This window comes from Salvelinus fontinalis, chromosome 3, assembly GCF_029448725.1.
Source record: "Salvelinus fontinalis isolate EN_2023a chromosome 3, ASM2944872v1, whole genome shotgun sequence".
Taxonomy (NCBI): domain Eukaryota; kingdom Metazoa; phylum Chordata; class Actinopteri; order Salmoniformes; family Salmonidae; genus Salvelinus; species Salvelinus fontinalis.
This window is the reverse complement of record NC_074667.1, coordinates 76,189,382-76,211,881: the sequence shown is the minus strand read 5'-3', so window position 1 is coordinate 76,211,881 and position 22,500 is coordinate 76,189,382. Positions and strand designations below refer to the sequence as shown.

The 22,500-nt window shown below is 47.0% G+C and overlaps 1 protein-coding gene across 3 annotated transcripts in view; it reads right to left on the bottom strand.

Annotated features, from left to right (window-relative positions):
* cpne5b (copine Vb) overlaps positions 1-22,500 on the bottom strand; it is a 334,834-nt gene that overhangs the window by 32,738 nt on the left and 279,596 nt on the right. For all 3 annotated transcript variants that reach the window (XM_055918053.1, XM_055918052.1, XM_055918054.1), the window contains 3 exons: positions 6,673-6,719; positions 5,883-6,064; positions 331-458 (listed from right to left, as the gene is read on the bottom strand). In XM_055918053.1, the coding sequence (XP_055774028.1) occupies positions 331-458; positions 5,883-6,064; positions 6,673-6,719 (357 nt within the window). The remainder of the gene's footprint in view (positions 1-330; positions 459-5,882; positions 6,065-6,672; positions 6,720-22,500) is intronic.

Here is a 22,500-nt window from a genome sequence, read left to right as displayed (position 1 = left end):
AGACTGAGACTGACTGGGACTGACTGGGACTGACTGGGACTGACTCATACTGGGACTGGGATGGACTGGGACTGACTGGGACTGGGACTGACTGGGACTGACTGTGACTGGAGGAGTGTGACTGGAGGAGTGTGACTGGGACTGAGGAGTGTGAATGGAGGAGTGTGACTGGGACTGTGACTGGGACTGTGACTGGGCCTGGAACTGGGCCTGTGACTGGGACTGGAGGAGTGTAACTGGAGGAGTGTGACTGGGTGTGTGAGTGCGTGCGTGTGTGCGTGTGTACGTGCGTGCGTGCGTGCGTGTGTGTGTGTGCGTGCGTGACGTTACCTGGCCACATGGTTGACTACAGGGGCAAAGTTGGTTGGTCCGTAGAGCTGAACGGTCTTCAGACTCTCGTGATAGGCCTCCAGGATGCCATCTATACCGGTACAGTAAGGGTTCTCTATGTTACCGTTCTGGAGAGGAGAAACAAACAGTGGAGTTGATTTATAATAGGGAAGGAGGTGGGGGCCTCAGTGGCTCGTTGGTCACATCCATGCCCACACACGCAGTCTGAACCGGCCCTAGCTTTTAGGGGGCTCTAAGTGACATTTTAACAGCCACCCTCTTGACAGAAGAAAGCACAAAATGATATAATTGATTATTTATTTATTAATATGTTTTAGAGCAGGGTGCATCAACTATCTCTGCGCTAATAGTTGGTGGGCCAGAGCATAATTACTATATAACATTAGCTAATAGTTAATATAGTTAATTGGCCCACACTACAAATAGAACAACATGTTTAACACATCCGATTAGTACATAATAAATTCAGTGACAATAACATAATAATTGCGAACTGATTACGCTGATTACATCACCAATGTCTATATTATTTTTGTCTATTTCTCTGTGTGTTGATTGGTGGGGGAAAACAGGTCTACATAGCCTACTGTAGACTACACTACTTTTTAACGTCAACATTCGTTCAGAATAATTCTCTTGATAGCAAGAGAATATGTCGCTCTCAAAATGTCTCAAAAGAAAGGTGGATAATAAAAATCGAAGTTTCAGAGAAGAATGTACAGAGAGATATGCGTTCATCTTACCATCTATTCCCAATGCCAAGCCAGAGTGTCTTATTTGCATTGAAAAGGTCACTGTTTACAAAGAATTCATTCTCAGACGTCATTATGAATCTGAGCATGGAACTTTGAAAGTGGCCTTCCCGCCCCAGAGGCCCGACGCAGAAACATTGAAGAGCTAACTGCAAGATACACACAGCTTTATTGGCTGACAAATTCTGTCACTTAAACAGGTTAAATCTGCAGTTACAAAGAAGAGGGAAAACAATTGTGGACATGGTGGAAAAACGTAAGGCCTTTAATAGGAAGCCTGAGTGGTTTGATTTGGACTTCAGCACAGTGAAAATCCTAGCTGTGTGAGGCCGCAATTCGAACTGAGCTGATTGAATTCCAGACATCGAGACAAATCACAGATTCGCTCAAGAATGCCGAATCCTTGTATGCGTGTTGGGTGGCATGCTCAGAGGAATACAGCACAATAAAGAAAATTGCATTTTATGTGCTAACAACGTTTGGATCGACTTACACGTGCAAGTCCTGATTTTCCTCTATAAACTCAAAATAAACAAACAACAACAGGATCTGGCTTTCACATGAGGACTGCCTCGATTGACTTCTGTGAAAAAAATCAAACCGATCTCACCCGACATCCACAAGATCATGTCTGAGGGGAAATGCAACTTTTCCTATTGATCGAGTAACTTCGTGGCCTTATATGACTGTATTTAGTAAATACTAACATTATTGTGAGTGCTTATCCAGGGATATTTAGGTCTGAAGCTGACAGTATTTTCTGTTTGTTCTGTTGTTACAGGAACAGGTTATCATGACAGACATTCAGACACACACATCGCCTTTTTTCTTTCAATTATTGTCTTATGTAGGATGCTACATTTTAGGCCAGTTGTAATTGTAAGTAGACCTAATAAAAATAAAACACTTCTATGAGGCCATCTACTTGTCTTGTGAAAGATGCTGTGAAGCCACCTAACTGGTTGAGGTAGGCTAAGTGATTTTATATGGATCTAGGCTCTGAAGAAATTGACTCCAATTAAGCCCTCTTGTTGTTTGTAAAGTCCAATTAAAATTAAGATTATCGTTGAAATGAATTACTCGACTGGTGTAGGTTTTCTCCATCTGTTGCTGTGCAACAAGCTCCTGAGTGGTGTAGCGGTCTAAGGCACTGCATCGCAGTGCATATCACTGCAGTCCCTGGTTCGAATCCAGTCTGCATCACATCCGGCTGTGATTGGGAGTCCCATTGAGCAGCGCACAATTGGCCCAGCATTGTCCGGGTTTAGCCGGGGTAGGCTGTCATTGTAAATATCAAAAGTTTCAGTGGTAGATACCCATAGCCAGCTAGGTAACATAGCATCCCTCTCTGTTTGAGCTGGGTGAGTACACTAAACTGGCTAGCAACACAGAACAAAAATATAAATGCAACATGTAAAGTGTCGATCCCATGTTTCATGAGCGGAAATGCACAAAAATCTTATTTCTCTGTTTACATCCCTGTTGGTGAGCATTTGTCCCTTTGCAAAGAAAATCCCTCCCCCTGACAGGTGTGGCATATCAAGAAGCTGATTAAATGGCATGATCATTACGCAGGTGCACCTAGTGCTGGGGACAATAAAAGGCCACTCTAAAATGTGCAGTTTTGGCACACAACACAATGCCACAGATGTCTCAAGTTTTGAGGGAGTGTGCAATTGGCAAGCTGACTGCAGTAATGTCCACCAGAGCTGTTGCCAGAGAATTTAAGTTGAATTACTCTACCATAAGCCGCCTCCAACATCGTTTTAAAGAATTTGGCAGTACGTCTAACCGCATACCACGTGTATGGTGTCATGTGGGCAAGCGGTTTGCTGATGTCAACATTGTGAACAGAGTGCCCCATGGTGGCGATGGGGTTATGGTATGGGCAGACATAAGCTACATACAATGAACACAATTGCATTTTATCGATGGCAATTTGAATGCACAGAAATACCGTGATGAGATCCTGAAGCCTATTGTGAGGCCCATTTATTTTAAGGTATCTGGGATCAAAAATGCATATCTGTATTCCCTGTCGTGAAGTCCATAGATTAGGGCCTGATGAATTGTTTTCTATTTTTTTTATGTTTTAATTTTAATGTAACCTTTATTTAACTAGGCAAGTCCGTTAAGAACAAATTCTTATTTACAATGACGGCCTACGAACAGTGAGTTGACTACTGTTCAGTCGTGTGGTCAGGTGCCACAAAAAGGGACTTAGGAAAATGATAATTGGCTCAGAACAGGGCAGCACGGCTGGTCCTTAAATATACACAGGGAGCTAATATTAATAATATTCATGTCACTCTCTCCTGGCTCAAAGTGGAGGAGTGATTGACTTCATCACTACCTGTTTTTGTAAGAAGTGTTGACAAGCTGAATGCACCAGGCTGTTTGTTTAAACTACTGGCACACAGCTCAGACACCCATACATACCCCACAATACATGCCACCAGAGGTCTCTTCACAGTCCCCAAGTCCAGGACAGACTATGAGAGGCGCACAGTACTACATAGAGCCATGCCTACATGGAACTCTATTCCACATCAGGTAACTGATGCAAGCAGTAGAATCAGATTTAAAAAGACAGATATAAATACACCTTATGGAGCAGCAGGTACTGTGACGAGACACACACACACAGGTACAGACACGCGCATACGCACACAAACGCACTCTAAACAAACGTACATTGATTTAATGTTGTATGGTGGTATTGTACATGTTGTACTGTAGATGTGTAGTGAAGGAAGAGTAGCTGCTGCCTTGGCAACAGCCAATGGGAATCCTTAATAAATACAAATACAAACTCAGTAAAATCTTTAAAATTTTTGCATGTTGCGTTAATATTTTTTGTTCAGTATAAGTATCTCTCTATCTCTCTCTTGCTTCTCCTTCATTTTCAAAGAAATTAATTTGTTCAAAACTGTTCAACTATTGTCTTTCTCTCTCTTTGAGTCAACGAATCACCACATTTTATGTAGCGATAGCTAGCAGCGCTAGCTCCTCCTCCGAGGAGCCTCCACTGAATTCTACACATTTTGTCATAGAGTGGGGAGAAATGTTTGCAGTTTTTAATATGATATCTGAGTGAGAGTGAAGATAATTTGACCGTGATTATTACAGGTTTAGATAGCTGGCTGCTAGACTAATTTACCAATCTAAAACATTTTACCCGACATGGGCTAATTGAGTGACTATCAGTGACTGACATATCAATAGAACAACTGCTGCTGCACAAGCACATTCTGAAATGGCACCTGGTGTATTTTAACTCTTAACAGTAAGTTAAGACCCCAACTGAGTTCCTACATTTAAAAATAAATAAAAACAAAGTTGCCCATCCCTAATCTACACCATTTCAGTAGGCATTCTATATGTTGTGGTTCTAGAGAGGAGAAACAATCAACATGGTCAAATCTCTTGTATTTAGTCAATCAATAGCTTCTTTCTGGAGTCGACAGCATTAGCTGAATGTGGTAAGTAAAGGTAAAATGAAATCAAATGTTATTGGTCACATACACATGGTCAGCAGATGTTAATGGTCACATACACATGGTCAGCAGATGCTAATGGTCACATACACATGGTCAGCAGATGTTAATGGTCACATACACATGGTCAGCAGATGTTAATGGTCACATACACATGGTCAGCAGATGTTAATGATCACATACACATTGTTAGCAGATGTTAATGCAAGTGTAGCAAAATGCTTGTGCTTCTAGTTCCGACAGTGCAGTAATATCTAACAAGTAATCTAACAATTCCATAACAACTACCTAATACACACAAATCTAAAGGGATGGAGTAAGAATATGTACATATAAATATATGGATGAGCGATGTAGGCAAGATGCAATAGATGGTATAAAATACAGTATACAGTATACATATGAGATGAGTAATGTAAGATATGTAAACATTATTAAAGGGGCATTATTTAAAGTGACTAGTTATCCATTTATTAAAGTGGCCAATGACTTGAGTCTGTATGTAGACAGAAGCCTTAGTGATGGCTGTTTAACAGTCTGATGGCCTTGATATAGAATTAAGTAAAGACCATTTCAGTCCAGTTCAGTCTATTTCAGTTTAGTCTATTTCATTTACATTACATTTACATTTAAGTCATTTAGCAGACGCTCTTATCCAGAGCGACTTACAAATTGGTGCATTCACCTTATGATATCCAGTGGAACACCCACTATTTCAGTTCAGTCCATTTCAGTTTTGTCCAGTCCAGTTCAGTCTATTTAAGTTTAGTCCAGTTTAGTTCAGTTCAGTCTATTTCAGTTCAGTCCATCTCAGTTTAGGCCAGTCCAGTTCAGTCTATTTCAGTTCAGTCAAGTTTAGTTCAGTCTATTTCAGTTCAGTCTATTTCAGTTTAGTCCAGTTCAGTTCAGTCTATTTCAGTTCAGTCCAGTTTAGTTTAGGTCCCGTGTAGCTCAGTTGGTAGAGCATGGCGCTTGCAACGCCAGGGTTGTGGGTTCGATTCCCACGGGGGGCCAGTACAAAAAAGTATGAATGTATGTACTTGTAAGTCGCTCTGGATAAGAGCGTCTGCTAAATGACTTAAATGTAAATGTAAATGTAGTTCAGTCTAGTCCAGGTCAGTCCAGTTCAGTCTATTTCAGTTTAGTCCAGTTCAGTCTATTTCAGTTTTGTCCAGTCCATTTCAGTTCAATCCAGTCCAGTTCAGTCCAGTTCAGTTCAGTCCAGTTAAGTCCATGTCACTTCAGTGCCAAGTGACCAGAAAGAGCTCTGTGTTTGACTCACCAGAGGGAACTCGTGTGAGACCTGTCCATCAGGGGGCAGCTTGGCTCCAAACCCCAGAGCAGGGAACATCTTATCACTGTCATAGTCCTGGATGATCTCCCCTACAGCCTTCAGGGCCATGGCATATGCATTCATCTGGTACGGGTTCATGTAGTGGAGAGAGGTGGACTGGGACGGGTTACCTAGGGAGGGCGCAAAGGGCAGAGGTCAATATATGATCACGTTGTCCATTGGTGAGGAAGGGGTCTGGAATTTAGCTTCAACTAACCTTAACTTCATGTCCACATCCCAGTTCAACCCATAACCCCTAACCATATAATGCAGCTCAAAATAAAAAATAACAACGATTCAGAACTCTTCTTCTCTTCAACCCCTCAGAGATGAACTATTGCCAGCTCTCACCAACCCCATCACATAATGGAATGGTAGGAAACGGAAATACACTTCTCGAGGCTCTAAGAATGAACTAACTACAGTAAGTGGAGTGATTAGAATTAAGTGTGGGTTTTTAGCCTGTGGAAAGTCCTGATGTCTGCCATCTTGGTTCTGCATTCCAAATGGCACCGTATTCCCTTTATAGTGAACTACTTTGGACCAGAGCCCATAGGGGAATGGGATGCCCTTTGGGCTCTGACATTGTGCCATTTGGGGACACAGCATGGTGGTATTGACCATGGGCCAGAAGGAAACTCTCACAGGTTTTGAGTGTGTGTATCTCTCTCTATCTCTCTGTAAGAGCATCACCATTCATTCTGGCCCTCACATGTACACAGTCTTTATAATCACTCACCATTAGACGCGGTGAAATCAATGGCCACAGTGAAATTAATTTGGGTCCTGAATTGGGGAAGGAGAGTGAATGTTACAACAAGAAGTCAGACTCCATTACACACCTACACATTAAGATAGATACACACACACACACACACACACACACACACACACACACACACACACACACACACACACACACACACACACACACACACACACACACACACACACACACACACACACACACACACACACACACACTAGGTGAAGGGGAGAGGGGCGAGAGGAAGAGGGAGGCAAGGGGGGGGGGGGGGGGCGAAGGGGGAGAGGGGTGAGAGGGTGGGGGGGTCCAGGGGTCCAGGGGTCCAGGGGTGGATAACAAGCAATTAGACTGCTGGAGAACTTTAGAGAAACAGAATCCTAATCCAATTAGACTGCTGGAGCACTTTAGAGAAACAGAATCCTATTCCAATTAGACTGCTGGAGCACTTTAGAGAAACAGAATCCTAATCCAATTAGACTGCTGGAGCACTTTAGAGAAACAGAATCCTATTCCAATTAGACTGCTGGAGCACTTTAGAGAAACAGAATCCTAATCAAATTAGACTGCTGGAGCACTTTAGAGAAACAGAATCCTAATCCAATTAGACTGCTGGAGCACTTTAGAGAAACAGAATCCTAATCCAATTAGACTGCTGGAGCACTTTAGGGAAACAGAATCCTAATCCAATTAGACTGCTGGAGCACTTTAGAGAAACAGAATCCTAATCCAATTAGACTGCTGGAGCACTTTAGAGAAACAGAATCCTAATCCAATTAGACTGCTGGAGCACTTTAGAGAAACAGAATCCTAATCCAATTAGACTGCTGGAGCACTTTAGAGAAACAGAATCCTAATCCAATTAGACTGCTGGAGCACTTTAGAGAAACAGAATCCTAATCCAATTAGACTGCTGGAGCACTTTAGAGAAACAGAATCCTATTCCAATTAGACTGCTGGAGCACTTTAGAGAAACAGAATCCTAATCCAATTAGACTGCTGGAGCACTTTAGAGAAACAGAATCCTAATCCAATTAGACTGCTGGAGCACTTTAGAGAAACAGAATCCTAATCCAATTAGACTGCTGGAGCACTTTAGAGAAACAGAATCCTAATCCAATTAGACTGCTGGAGCACTTTAGAGAAACAGAATTCTAATCCAATTTCTCGGGATAAAATGCTCTTTAGCCGCGCCACTAATTTATGAGAGAGAGATTGAACGCCAGAAAGAATAAAAAAAAAACAAGAGATAAAACTCTCAATGAAAGAGTAAAATATACACATTAACCTTTCAGTGAGGAGAGAGGAATGGAGGGAGAAACTCTATGACCCTGGTATCAATAGTAAATTCCTTTATTAATGAATTATTATCTCCCTCCATCAGTCTTCTAGCCTCTCTCCACTCCCCGCTCTCCCCCATTCCCTTTGCTTTCTCTCTCTCTCTCTCTCTCTCTCTCTCTCTCTCTCTCTCTCTCTCTCTCTCTCTCTCTCTCTCTCTCTCTCTCTCTCTCTCACTCTCTCATTCTCGCTCTCTCACTCTGTCTCTCTCTGTCTCTCTCTGAATTGAGAAGGGGCTTTATTGGCATGGGAAACGTATGTTTGCATTGCCAAAGCAAGTGAAATGGATAAACAAAAGTGAAATACACAATAAAAAATGAACAGTATTCATTACACTCACAGAAGTTCCAAAATAATAAAGACATTTAAAATGTAGTATTATGTCTATATACAGTGTTGTAACTGTAACGGTTTTCTTCCGTTGGTGAAGGAGAGGACCAAAATGCAGCGCGGCTAATGTTCAACATGTTTAATAAACAAAGAGACGATAACGTGAACACTATACAAAATAACAAACGTGAAACCCGAGACAGTCCTATCTGGTGCAGAACACAAAGACAGGAAACAACCACCCACAAACCTGTTAGGAATTTTGTTAATAAATAGTTAAAACAAATTCTAGCTTTAGATAAAACTATAACTAATTGAACTCTGCATATCTGGTGAAAAGAGATTTGTGTTGTGGGTCATAAAATAAGCAGAAAGGGTCGTTAAACTATGGTTGAACTGACCCAACTTAGCCCTGAGGTGTTTAGATAAACTTTTTAGATCTTCCATTATCTTGAGTTGTCTGCTAAAGTGGTAATAAATTATAGTGAGCCTTCAGGATAAATGATTATATGGTGTTTCATGTGAGTGCCCTGTGAGGTTAGAATGAACTTTTGAACCTGTTTTCTATTTGTCAGGACAATGAGACTCATTCTGTAACCTATGACGTCATATCTTGTATATAAACCTGTGTTTATGATCAAATGGGAGCTTGCTCCGAGAATAAACTCTATTATCTAATTTTAATAAGACTGTATCCTGTCTATTTTATGTTAATAAGTATCTTACAAATTCTTATAAATAGACAGATTGAATTTAATTAATGAGTACATTAGAGGAATGATTTAATTCCACTAACAAAACCCCAACACAATACAAGCCACCTAAATATGGTTCCCAATCAGAGACAATGACAAACACCTGCCTCTGATTGAGAACCATATCAGGCATTACATAGAAATGGACAAACTAGACACACAACATATAATGCCCACCCAGCTCACGTCCTGACTAACACTAAAACAAGCAAAACACACAAGAACTATGGTCAGAACGTGACAGTAACGATGTGCAAATAGTTAAAAGTAAAAAATGGAAAATAAAAAAACATAAATATGGGTTGTGTTTACAGTGGTGTTTGTTCTTCACTGAGTGCCCTTTTCTTGTGGCAACATGTCCCGTCCTGATCTGTTTCACCTGTCCTTGTGCTGGTCTCCACCCTCCTCCAGGTGCCGCCCATCTTCCCCATTATCCCCTGTGGATTTATACCTGTGTTTTCTGTCTGTTGCCAGTTCGTCTTGTTTGTTCAAGACAACCAGCGTTTTGTCTCAGCTCTTTGTTTTTCCCCAGTCTCTCTTTTTCTCGTCCTTCTGGTTTTTGACCTTTGCCGGTCCTGACCCTGTACCCGCCCGCCTGACCACTGTCTGTCTCTGACCCAGAGCCTGCCTGCCTTCCGTCCTGTACCTTGGCCTCTATTCTGGATTATCAACCCCTGCCTGATTTGACCAGTCGTTTGCCTGCCCCTGTTGTTACAATAAACATTGTTACTTCACACAGTCTGCACTTGGGTCTTACCTTGATTCCTGATAGTACACTGCTCAAAAAAATAAAGGGAACACTTAAACAACACAATGTAACTCCAAGTCAATCACACTTCTGTGAAATCAAACTGTCCACTTAGGAAGCAACACTGATTGACAATAAATTTCACATGCTGTTGTGCAAATGGAATAGACAACAAGTGGAAATTATAGGCAATTAGCAAGACACCCCCAAAAAAGGAGTGATTCTGCAGGTGGTGACCACAGACCACTTCTCAGTTCCTATGCTTCCTGGCTGATGTTTTGGTCACTTTTGAATGCTGGCGGTGCTCTCACTCTAGTGGTAGCATGAGACGGAGTCTACAACCCACACAAGTGGCTCAGGTAGTGCAGTTCATCCAGGATGGCACATCAATGCGAACTGTGGCAAAAAGGTTTGCTGTGTCTGTCAGCGTAGTGTCTAGAGCATGGAGGCGCTACCAGGAGACAGGCCAGTACATCAGGAGACGTGGAGGAGGCCGTAGGAGGGCAACAACCCAGCAGCAGGACCGCTACCTCCGCCTTTGTGCAAGGAGGTGCACTGCCAGCGCCCTGCAAAATGACCTCCAGCAGGCCGCTTCCTAAGTGGACAGTTTGATTTCACAGAAGTGTGATTGACTTGGAGTTACATTGTGTTGTTTAAGTGTTCCCTTTATTTTTTTGAGCAGTGTATGAACTGGCCATGACTGACCCAGCAGACTTGGACCAGCTCCACAATGCCATCTCCTTCCAAGGAGCCACCATTGGTAGACAGACACGAGGAGATGCTCCGTGGTCTGATGGAAGGGTTCCAGGACGTGGCCGAACGTCACGACCTAGCATTGGACGCTTTGTGGGAGCAATTCTGTGGGTTGCCTACTAAGCAGGCTACCACGACGGTAGCCTCCCAGCCCCTCAGTAACCCGGCTGGTAGCAGCGCCGTCACCCCGGTTTCCCAGGAACCCCGCTTACCTCCCCCGGAGCACTACGATGGAGATTCCAGAACCTGCCAGGCTTTTCTCTCCCATTGCTCCCTCGTTTTCGAGCTGCAGCCTTCTTCGTTTCCCTCGGACCACTCGAAAATAGCATACATTATTACGCTGATGTCCCCCTCTCCATGCCACCCTGCTGTGGGACGACCAAACCAAGTCTCTCTAGGTACTCATTGACTCGGGGGCCGATGTGAGTCTCATGGACGTTACCCTGGCGTCCGACCTGGGCATCCCTATTCAACCCCTCTCCATTCCCATGGGTGTTAGAGCTTTGGACGGGTGCTGTATAGGCCAGGTCGCCCACCAAACAACCCCCGTCAACATACGAGTTTCGGGGAACCACAGCGAAACGATCAAATTCCACCTGGTTGAGTCTCTGCAGGTTCCTGTGGTACTGGGATTCTCAACACAATCCCTCCATTGACTGGGCTACTGGTGCCATCGTGGGCTGGAGCCCGTCCTGCCACACTCATTGCTTGAAGTCAGTTCTTGCCTGACCCGGGACGTCTTCCTGGGGGCTTGGAACACTCCGGACCTAGAATTCTTGTTTGCTCTAACACAGAGACCCCGTGAGACCTGACACTGGGGCTGACAGAGACTACATGTCCAATAAGCAGCTCTGACACTGGAGCTGACAGAGACCCCATGTCCAATAAGCAGCTCTGACACTGGAGCTGACAGAGACCCCATGAGACCTGACACTGGGGCTGACAGAGACCCCATGTCCAATAAGCAGCTCTGACACTGGAGCTGACAGAGACCCCATGTCCAATAAGCAGCTCTGACACTGGAGCTGACAGAGACCCCATGAGACCTGACACTGGAGCTGACAGAGACCCCATGTCCAATAAGCAGCTCTGACACTGGAGCTGACAGAGACCCCATGTCCAATAAGCAGCTCTGACACTGGAGCTGACAGAGACCCCATGAGACCTGACACTGGGGCTGACAGAGACCCCATGTCCAATAAGCAGCTCTGACACTGGAGCTGACAGAGACCCCATGTCCAATAATCTATATCTATATAAATTAACATTCAGTGCTGCCATTCATTTGGGTGACCTCTTCACAGCTTAGAGAGCGTGTATAACTACAATTTGGCGGCTCCTGATAGGAGCTGGCGCTTAATCAATAAACTGTCAGCCTCTCTGCACTCTGCACTCGCTAGCACACCTAACACCCTCTACCGCAACCTAAGATCACTCCTTCAAACATGCACATAGGTAAGAAACAACACCTCCATTACACTGATCCTCAACACAGGGGCCTCACAAGGGTGCGTGCTCAGCACCCTCCTGTACTCCCTGTTCACCAATGACTGTGTGGCAACGGAGGCCTCCAACTCAATCACCACGAAAATAACCTCTCCCTCAACGTCAACAAAACGAGGGAGCTGATCATGGATTTCAGGAGACAGCAGAGGGAGCACGCCCCTATCCACATCGACGGGACCGCAGTGGAGAAGGTTAAAAGCTTCAAGTTCCTTGGCGTACACATCACTGATGATTTGAAATGGTCCACCCACACAAACAATGTGGTGAAGAAGGCGCAACAGCACCTCTTCAACCTCAGGAGGCTGAAGAAATTCTACAGATGCACCATTGAGAGCATCCTGTCGGACTGTATCACCGCCGGCAACTGCACTGCCCGCAACTGCAGGGCTCTCCAGATCATCAAGGACCTCAGCCACCCGAGCCACGGCCTGTTCACCCTGCTATCATCCAGAAGGTGAGGTCAGTACAGGTGCATCAAAGCTGGGACATAGAGACTGAATAACAGCTTCTATCTCAAGGCCATCAGACTGTTAAACAGCCATCACTAGCCCACTTCCACCCGGTTACTCAACCTTGCACCTTAGAGGCTGCTGCCCTATGTACATAGACTTGGAATCACTGGCCACTTTAATAATGGAACACTAGTTACTTTAATAATGTTTACATACTGCTTTACTCATCTCATATGTATAAACTGTATTCTATTCTACTGTATTTTAGACAATGCCATTGTTCATGCTAATATTAATATATTTCTTCATTACATTATTTTACTTCAGATGGGTGTGTTTGGGTACGGGTGTGTACTGTTAGATACTACTGCACTGTTGGAACTACTGTAGGAACACAAGCATTTCGCTACACCCACAATAACATCTGCTAAATATGTGTCTGCGACAAATAGAATTTGATTTGCTAGACATACACACACTCACACCACTAGCCATTTGCAGGCTCAGGTGCTTACACACTTGCATTTTCACAATAATAGTTTATATTTAGAGTATTTTCTATTTATTGAGATAGAAAGACACCAATAAGAGACAGATAGGTAGAGGATAGGTGAAGGATGGGTGGAGGATGGGTGGAGGATGGGTAGAGGATGGGTGGAGGATGGGTGGAGGATGAGTGAAGGATGGGTAGAGGATGGGTAGAGGATGGGTGAAGGATGGGTAGAGGATGGGTAGAGGATGGGTGAAGGATGGGTAGAGGATGGGTAGAGGATGGGTAGAGGATGGGTAGAGGATGGGTGAAGGATGGGTAGAGGATGGGTGAAGGATGGGTGGAGGATGGGTGGAGGATGGGTGGAGGATGGGTAGAGGATGGGTGAAGGATGGGTAGAGGATGGGTAGAGGATGGGTGAAGGATGGGTAGAGGATGGGTAGAGGATGGGTAGAGGATGGGTGAAGGATGGGTAGAGGATGGGTGGAAGATGGGTGGAGGATGGGTGGAGGATGGGTGGAGGATGGGTAGAGGATGGGTGAAGGGTGAAGGATGGGTGGAGGATGGGTAGAGGATGGGTGAAGGATGGGTGAAGGATGGGTGGAGCATGGGTGGAGGATGGGTAGAGGATGGGTGAAGGATGGGTGGAGGATGGGTGGAGGACGGGTAGAGAACGGGTAGAGGACGGGTAGAGGACGGGTGGAGGATGGGTGGAGGATGGGTAGAGGATGGGTGGAGGATGGGTGGAGGATGGGTGGAGGATGGGTGAAGGATGGGTGGAGGATGGGTGAAGGATGGGTGGAGGATGGGTAGAGGATAAGTGAAGGATGGGTAGAGGATGGGTAGAGGATGGGTGAAGGATGGGTGAAGGATGGCGGAAGGATGGGTGGAGGATGGGTGGAGGATGGGTAGAGGATGGGTGGAGGATGGGTGAAGGATGGGTAGAGGATGGGTGAAGGATGGGTGAAGGATGGGTGGAGGATGGGTGGAGGATGGGTAGAGGATGGGTGGAGGATGGGTAGAGGATGGGTGAAGGATGGGTGAAGGATGGCTGGAGGATGGGTGGAGGATGGGTGGAGGATGGGTGAAGGATGGGTGGAGGATGGGTGAAGGATGGGTGAAGGATGGGTAGAGGATGGGTGGAGGATGGGTAGAGGATGGGTGAAGGATGGGTGGAGGATGGGTAGAGGATGGGTGAAGGATGGGTGGAGGATGGGTAGAGGATGGGTGAAGGATGGGTGGAGGATGGGTAGAGGATAAGTGAAGGATGGGTGGAGGATGGGTGGAGGATGGGTAGAGGATGGGTAGAGGATGGCTGAAGGATGGGTGGAGGATGGGTGGAGGATGGGTAGAGGATGGGTGGAGGATGGGTGAAGGATGGGTAGAGGATGGGTGAAGGATGGGTGAAGGATGGGTGGAGGATGGGTGGAGGATGGGTAGAGGATGGGTGGAGGATGGGTGGAGGATGGGTAGAGGATGGGTGAAGGATGGGTGGAGGATGGGTGGAGGATGGGTGGAAGATGGGTGGAGGATGGGTAGAGGATGGGTGAAGGGTGAAGGATGGGTGGAGGATGGGTAGAGGATGGGTGAAGGATGGGTGAAGGATGGGTGGAGGATGGGTGGAGGATGGGTGAAGGATGGGTAGAGGATGGGTGAAGGATGGGTGAAGGATGGGTGGAGGATGGGTGGAGGATGGGTAGAGGATGGGTGGAGGATGGGTGAAGGATGGGTAGAGGATGGGTGAAGGATGGGTGAAGGATGGGTGGAGGATGGGTGGAGGATGGGTAGAGGATGGGGGAAGGATGGGTAGAGGATGGGTGAAGGATGGGTGAAGGATGGGTGGAGGATGGGTGGAGGATGGGTGGAGGATGGGTAGAGGATGTGTGGAGGATGGGTAGAGGATGGGTGAAGGATGGGTAGAGGATGGGTAGAGGATGGGTGAAGGATGGGTGAAGGATGGGTGGAGGATGGGTGGAGGATGGGTAGAGGATGGGTGAAGGATGGGTGAAGGATGAGTGGAGGACGGGCAGAGAACGGGTAGAGGACGGGTAGAGGACGGGTGGAGGATGGGTGGAGGATGGGTAGAGGATGGGTGGAGGATGGGTGGAGGATGGGTGAAGGATGGGTGAAGGATGGGCGGAGGATGGGTAGAGGATGGGTAGAGGATGGGTGAAGGATGGGTGAAGGATGGGTGAAGGATTGGTGGAGGATGGGTAGAGGATGGGTGGAGGATGGGTGGAGGATGGGTAGAGGATGGGTAGAGGATGGGTAGAGGATGGGTGGAGGATGGGTGGAGGATGGGTGGATGATGGGTAGAGGATGGGTGAAGGATGGGTGAAGGATTGGTGGAGGATGGGTGGAGGATGGGTAGAGGATGGGTGAAGGATGGGTGGAGGATGGGTGGAGGATGGGTGAAGGATGGGTAGAGGATTGGTGGAGGATGGGTGGAGGATGGGTAGAGGATGGGTAGAGGATGGTTAGAGGATGGGTGGAGGATGGGTGGAGGATGGGTAGAGGATGGGTGGAGGATGGGTGGAGGATGGGTGAAGGATGGGTAGAGGATGGGTGGAGGATGGGTTGAGGATGGGTGGAGGATGGGTGAAGGATGGGTGGAGGATGGGTGAAGGATGGGTGGAGGATGGGTAGAGGATGGGTAGAGGATGGGTGAAGGATGGGTGGATGATGGTTCGTCAGGCTCTCAAGCCGGTTCGTCAGGCTCTCAAGCCTCAGCCGGTACGCCAGCCTCCCCTGCTACAGCCGGTTCGTCGGGCTCTCATGCCTCAGCCGGTCTGTCAGGTTTCCGTGCATCAGCAAGGGTGACCGGTCCTCTCCTGAACCCTGGGATCGTCCTTTTGGTTGGCGTCCTGCGGCTGGAGCTGAGCACGCCGGGGAGGGGGTACCGTCACTCTGGCCTCTAGGTCACCATGCTGCTCGTTAGGGCGCACACCTATCACCGTCGTTACGAGCACATGCGCGTGATCAGACTCACCTGGACTCCTTCACTTCCCTGATTACCTTCTCTATGTGTGTCACTCCCTTTGGTTCCTTCCCCAGGCGTCATTGTTTCTGTTTCATATCTGTGCGTTGTTTGTTTTTTGTTTTGTGTTCTGTTTATTTATTAAAACACTCACTCCCTGAACTTGCTTCCCGACTCTCAGCACACAACGTTACAGTCATTTACTGTGATCCTGAATGGAACGGCCATTACAGTCAAAGTGAATGATTTTGAGAGCGAGACTAAGAGAGAGAGAGAGTGAGAGAGCGAGACACAGAGAGAGCGAGAGACAGGGGGTGTGATAGAGAGCGAGAGAGAGAGACACAGAGAGAGCGAGATAGAAAGAGACAGGGGGTGTGATAGAGAGGGAGAGAGAGAGAGACAGAGAGAGAGAGACAGAGAGAACAAGATAGAAAGAGACAGGGGGTGTGATAGAGAGGGAGAGAGAGAGAGACACAGAGAGAGCAAGATAGAAAGAGACAGGGGGTGTGATAGAGAGGGAGAGAGAGAGACACAGAGAGAGAGAGACAGAGAGAACAAGATAGAAAGAGACAGGGGGTGTGATAGAGAGGGAGAGAGAGAGACACACAGAGAGAGCAAGATAGAAAGAGACAGGGGGTGTGATAGAGAGGGAGAGAGCGAGAGACAGGGGGTGTGATAGAGAGGGAGAGAGAGAGACACAGAGAGAACAAGATAGAAAGAGACAGGGGGTGTGATAGAGAGGGAGAGAGAGAGAGAGACAGAGAGAGCAAGATAGAAAGAGACAAGGGGTGTGATAGAGAGGGAGAGAGAGAGAGACAGAGAGAACAAGATAGAAAGAGACAAGGGGTGTGATAGAGAGGGAGAGAGCGAGAGACAGAGAGAACAAGATAGAAAGAGACAAGGGGTGTGATAGAGAGGGAGAGAGAGAGAGACAGAGAGAGCGAGATAGAAAGAGACGGGGTGTGATAGAGAGGGAGAGAGAGAGACACAGAGAGAACAAGATAGAAAGAGACAAGGGGTGTGATAGAGAGGGAGAGAGAGAGACACAGAGAGAACAAGATAGAAAGAGACAAGGGGTGTGATAGAGAGGGAGAGAGAGAGAGACAGAGAGAGCGAGATAGAAAGAGACAGGGGGTGTGATAGAGAGGGAGAGAGAGAGAGACACAGAGAGAGCAAGATAGAAAGAGACAGGGGGTGTGATAGAGAGGGAGAGAGAGAGACACAGAGAGAGAGAGACAGAGAGAACAAGATAGAAAGAGACAGGGGTTGTGATAGAGAGGGAGAGAGAGAGAGACAGAGAGAACAAGATAGAAAGAGACGGGGTGTGATAGAGAGGGAGAGAGAGAGAGACACAGAGAGAACAAGATAGAAAGAGACAAGGGGTGTGATAGAGAGGGAGAGAGAGAGACAGAGAGAACAAGATAGAAAGAGACAGGGGGTGTGATAGAGAGGGAGAGAGAGAGAGACACAGAGAGAGCAAGATAGAAAGAGACAGGGGGTGTGATAGAGAGGGAGAGAGAGAGACACAGAGAGAGAGAGACAGAGAGAACAAGATAGAAAGAGACAGGGGGTGTGATGGAGAGGGAGAGAGAGAGAGACAGAGAGAACAAGATAGAAAGAGACGGGGTGTGATAGAGAGGGAGAGAGAGAGAGACACAGAGAGAACAAGATAGAAAGAGACAAGGGGTGTGATAGAGAGGGAGAGAGAGAGACAGAGAGAACAAGATAGAAAGAGACGGGGTGTGATAGAGAGGGAGAGAGAGAGACAGAGAGAGCGAGATAGAAAGAGACGGGGTGTGATAGAGAGGGAGAGAGAGAGACACAGAGAGAACAAGATAGAAAGAGACGGGGTGTGATAGAGAGGGAGAGAGAGAGAGACAGAGAGAGCGAGATAGAAAGAGACGGGGTGTGATAGAGAGCGAGAGAGAGAAAGACACAGAGAGAACAAGATAGAAAGAGACGGGGTGTGATAGAGAGGGAGAGAGAGAGAGAGACAGAGAGAGCGAGATAGAAAGAGACGGGGTGTGATAGAGAGCGAGAGAGAGAGAGACACAGAGAGAGAGAGACACAGAGAGAGAGAGAGACAGAGAGAACAAGATAGAAAGAGACAGGGGGTGTGATAGAGAGGGAGAGAGAGAGACAGAGAGAACAAGATAGAAAGAGACAGGGTGTGATAGAGAGGGAGAGAGAGAGAGACAGAGAGAGAGCGAGATAGAAAGAGACGGGGTGTGATAGAGAGCGAGAGAGAGAGAGACACAGAGAGAACAAGATAGAAAGAGACGGGGTGTGATAGAGAGGGAGAGAGAGAGAGAGACAGAGAGAGCGAGATAGAAAGAGACGGGGTGTGATAGAGAGCGAGAGACAGAGAGACACAGAGAGAACAAGATAGAAAGAGACAGGGGGTGTGATAGAGAGGGAGAAAGAGAGACACAGAGAGAGAACAAGATAGAAAGAGACGGGGTGTGATAGAGAGGGAGAGAGAAAGAGACAGAGAGAACAAGATAGAAAGAGACAGGGGGTGTGATAGAGAGGGAGAGAGAGAGAGACAGAGAGAGAGCAAGATAGAAAGAGACAAGGGGTGTGATAGAGAGGGAGAGAGCGAGAGACAGGGGGTGTGATAGAGAGGGAGAGAGAGAGAGACAGAGAGAGAGCAAGATAGAAAGAGACGGGGTGTGATAGAGAGGGAGAGAGAGAGAGACACAGAGAGAACAAGATAGAAAGAGACAAGGGGTGTGATAGAGAGCGAGAGAGAGAGAGAGAGAGAACAAGATAGAAAGAGACATGGGGTGTGATAGAGAGGGAGAGAGAGAGAGACAGAGAGAACAAGTTAGAAAGAGACAAGGGGTGTGATAGAGAGGGAGAGAGCGAGAGACAGGGGGTGTGATAGAGAGGGAGAGAGAGAGACACAGAGAGAACAAGATAGAAAGAGACAAGGGGTGTGATAGAGAGGGAGAGAGAGAGACAGAGAGAGCGAGATAGAAAGAGACGGGGTGTGATAGAGAGGGAGAGAGAGAGAGACAGAGAGAACAAGATAGAAAGAGACAGGGGGTGTGATAGAGAGGGAGAGAGAGAGAGACAGAGAGAGAGAGACAGAGAGAACAAGATAGAAAGAGACAGGGGGTGTGATAGAGAGGGAGAGAGCGAGAGACAGGGGGTGTGATAGAGAGGGAGAGAGAGAGAGACAGAGAGAACAAGATAGAAATAGACAGGGGGTGTGATAGAGAGGGAGAGAGAGAGAGACAGAGAGAACAAGATAGAAAGAGACAAGGGGTGTGATAGAGAGGGAGAGAGCGAGAGACAGGGGGTGTGATAGAGAGGGAGAGAGAGAGACACAGAGAGAACAAGATAGAAAGAGACAAGGGGTGTGATAGAGAGGGAGAGAGAGAGACAGAGAGAACAAGATAGAAAGAGACGGGGTGTGATAGAGAGGGAGAGAGAGAGAGACACAGAGAGAACAAGATAGAAAGAGACAAGGGGTGTGATAGAGAGGGAGAGAGAGAGACAGAGAGAACAAGATAGAAAGAGACGGGGTGTGATAGAGAGGGAGAGAGAGAGAGACAGAGAGAGCGAGATAGAAAGAGACGGGGTGTGATAGAGAGGGAGAGAGAGAGACACAGAGAGAACAAGATAGAAAGAGACGGGGTGTGATAGAGAGGGAGAGAGAGAGAGACAGAGAGAGCGAGATAGAAAGAGACGGGGTGTGATAGAGAGCGAGAGAGAGAGAGACACAGAGAGAACAAGATAGAAAGAGACGGGGTGTGATAGAGAGGGAGAGAGAGAGAGACAGAGAGAGCGAGATAGAAAGAGACGGGGTGTGATAGAGAACGAGAGAGAGAGAGACACAGAGAGAACAAGATAGAAAGAGACAGGGGGTGTGATAGAGAGGGAGAGAGAGAGAGACACAGAGAGAGAGAGACACAGAGAGAGAGAGAGACAGAGAGAACAAGATAGAAAGAGACAGGGGGTGTGATAGAGAGGGAGAGAGAGAGACAGAGAGAACAAGATAGAAAGAGACAGGGTGTGATAGAGAGGGAGAGAGAGAGAGACAGAGAGAGAGCGAGATAGAAAGAGACGGGGTGTGATAGAGAGCGAGAGAGAGAGAGACACAGAGAGAGAGAGACACAGAGAGAGAGAGAGACAGAGAGAACAAGATAGAAAGAGACAGGGGGTGTGATAGAGAGGGAGAGAGAGAGACAGAGAGAACAAGATAGAAAGAGACAGGGTGTGATAGAGAGGGAGAGAGAGAGACACAGAGAGAACAAGATAGAAAGAGACAGGGTGTGATAGAGAGGGAGAGAGAGAGAGACAGAGAGAACAAGATAGAAAGAGACGGGGTGTGATAGAGAGGGAGAGAGAGAGAGACACAGAGAGAACAAGATAGAAAGAGACAGGGGGTGTGATAAAGAGGGAGAGAGAGAGAGACAGAGAGAGAGCGAGATAGAAAGAGACGGGGTGTGATAGAGAGCGAGAGAGAGAGAGACACAGAGAGAACAAGATAGAAAGAGACGGGGTGTGATAGAGAGGGAGAGAGAGAGAGAGACAGAGAGAGCGAGATAGAAAGAGACGGGGTGTGATAGAGAGCGAGAGAGAGAGAGACACAGAGAGAACAAGATAGAAAGAGACAGGGGGTGTGATAGAGAGGGAGAAAGAGAGACACAGAGAGAGAACAAGATAGAAAGAGACAAGGGGTGTGATAGAGAGGGAGAGAGCGAGAGACAGGGGGTGTGATAGAGAGGGAGAGAGAGAGAGACAGAGAGAGAGCAAGATAGAAAGAGACGGGGTGTGATAGAGAGGGAGAGAGAGAGAGACACAGAGAGAACAAGATAGAAAGAGACAAGGGGTGTGATAGAGAGCGAGAGAGAGAGAGACAGAGAGAACAAGATAGAAAGAGACAGGGGGTGTGATAGAGAGGGAGAGAGAGAGAGACAGAGAGAACAAGATAGAAAGAGACAAGGGGTGTGATAGAGAGGGAGAGAGCGAGAGACAGGGGGTGTGATAGAGAGGGAGAGAGAGAGACACAGAGAGAACAAGATAGAAAGAGACAAGGGGTGTGATAGAGAGGGAGAGAGAGAGAGAGACAGAGAGAGCGAGATAGAAAGAGACGGGGTGTGATAGAGAGGGAGAGAGAGAGAGACAGAGAGAACAAGATAGAAAGAGACAGGGGGTGTGATAGAGAGGGAGAGAGAGAGAGACAGAGAGAGAGAGACAGAGAGAACAAGATAGAAAGAGACAGGGGGTGTGATAGAGAGGGAGAGAGCGAGAGACAGGGGGTCTGATAGAGAGGGAGAGAGAGAGAGACAGAGAGAACAAGATAGAAAGAGACAGGGGGTGTGATAGAGAGGGAGAGAGAGAGAGACAGAGAGAACAAGATAGAAAGAGACAAGGGGTGTGATAGAGAGGGAGAGAGCGAGAGACAGGGGGTGTGATAGAGAGGGAGAGAGAGAGACACAGAGAGAACAAGATAGAAAGAGACAAGGGGTGTGATAGAGAGGGAGAGAGAGAGACAGAGAGAACAAGATAGAAAGAGACGGGGTGTGATAGAGAGGGAGAGAGAGAGAGACACAGAGAGAACAAGATAGAAAGAGACAAGGGGTGTGATAGAGAGGGAGAGAGAGAGACAGAGAGAACAAGATAGAAAGAGACGGGGTGTGATAGAGAGGGAGAGAGAGAGAGACAGAAAGAGCGAGATAGAAAGAGACGGGGTGTGATAGAGAGGGAGAGAGAGAGACACAGAGAGAACAAGATAGAAAGAGACGGGGTGTGATAGAGAGGGAGAGAGAGAGAGACAGAGAGAGCGAGATAGAAAGAGACGGGGTGTGATAGAGAGCGAGAGAGAGAGAGACACAGAGAGAACAAGATAGAAAGAGACGGGGTGTGATAGAGAGGGAGAGAGAGAGAGACAGAGAGAGCGAGATAGAAAGAGACGGCGTGTGATAGAGAACGAGAGAGAGAGAGACACAGAGAGAACAAGATAGAAAGAGACAGGGGGTGTGATAGAGAGGGAGAGAGAGAGAGACACAGAGAGAGAGAGACACAGAGAGAGAGAGAGACAGAGAGAACAAGATAGAAAGAGACAGGGGGTGTGATAGAGAGGGAGAGAGAGAGACAGAGAGAACAAGATAGAAAGAGACAGGGTGTGATAGAGAGGGAGAGAGAGAGAGACAGAGAGAGAGCGAGATAGAAAGAGACGGGGTGTGATAGAGAGCGAGAGAGAGAGAGACACAGAGAGAGAGAGACACAGAGAGAGAGAGACAGAGAGAACAAGATAGAAAGAGACAGGGGGTGTGATAGAGAGGGAGAGAGAGAGACAGAGAGAACAAGATAGAAAGAGACAGGGTGTGATAGAGAGGGAGAGAGAGAGACACAGAGAGAACAAGATAGAAAGAGACAGGGTGTGATAGAGAGGGAGAGAGAGAGAGACAGAGAGAACAAGATAGAAAGAGACGGGGTGTGAT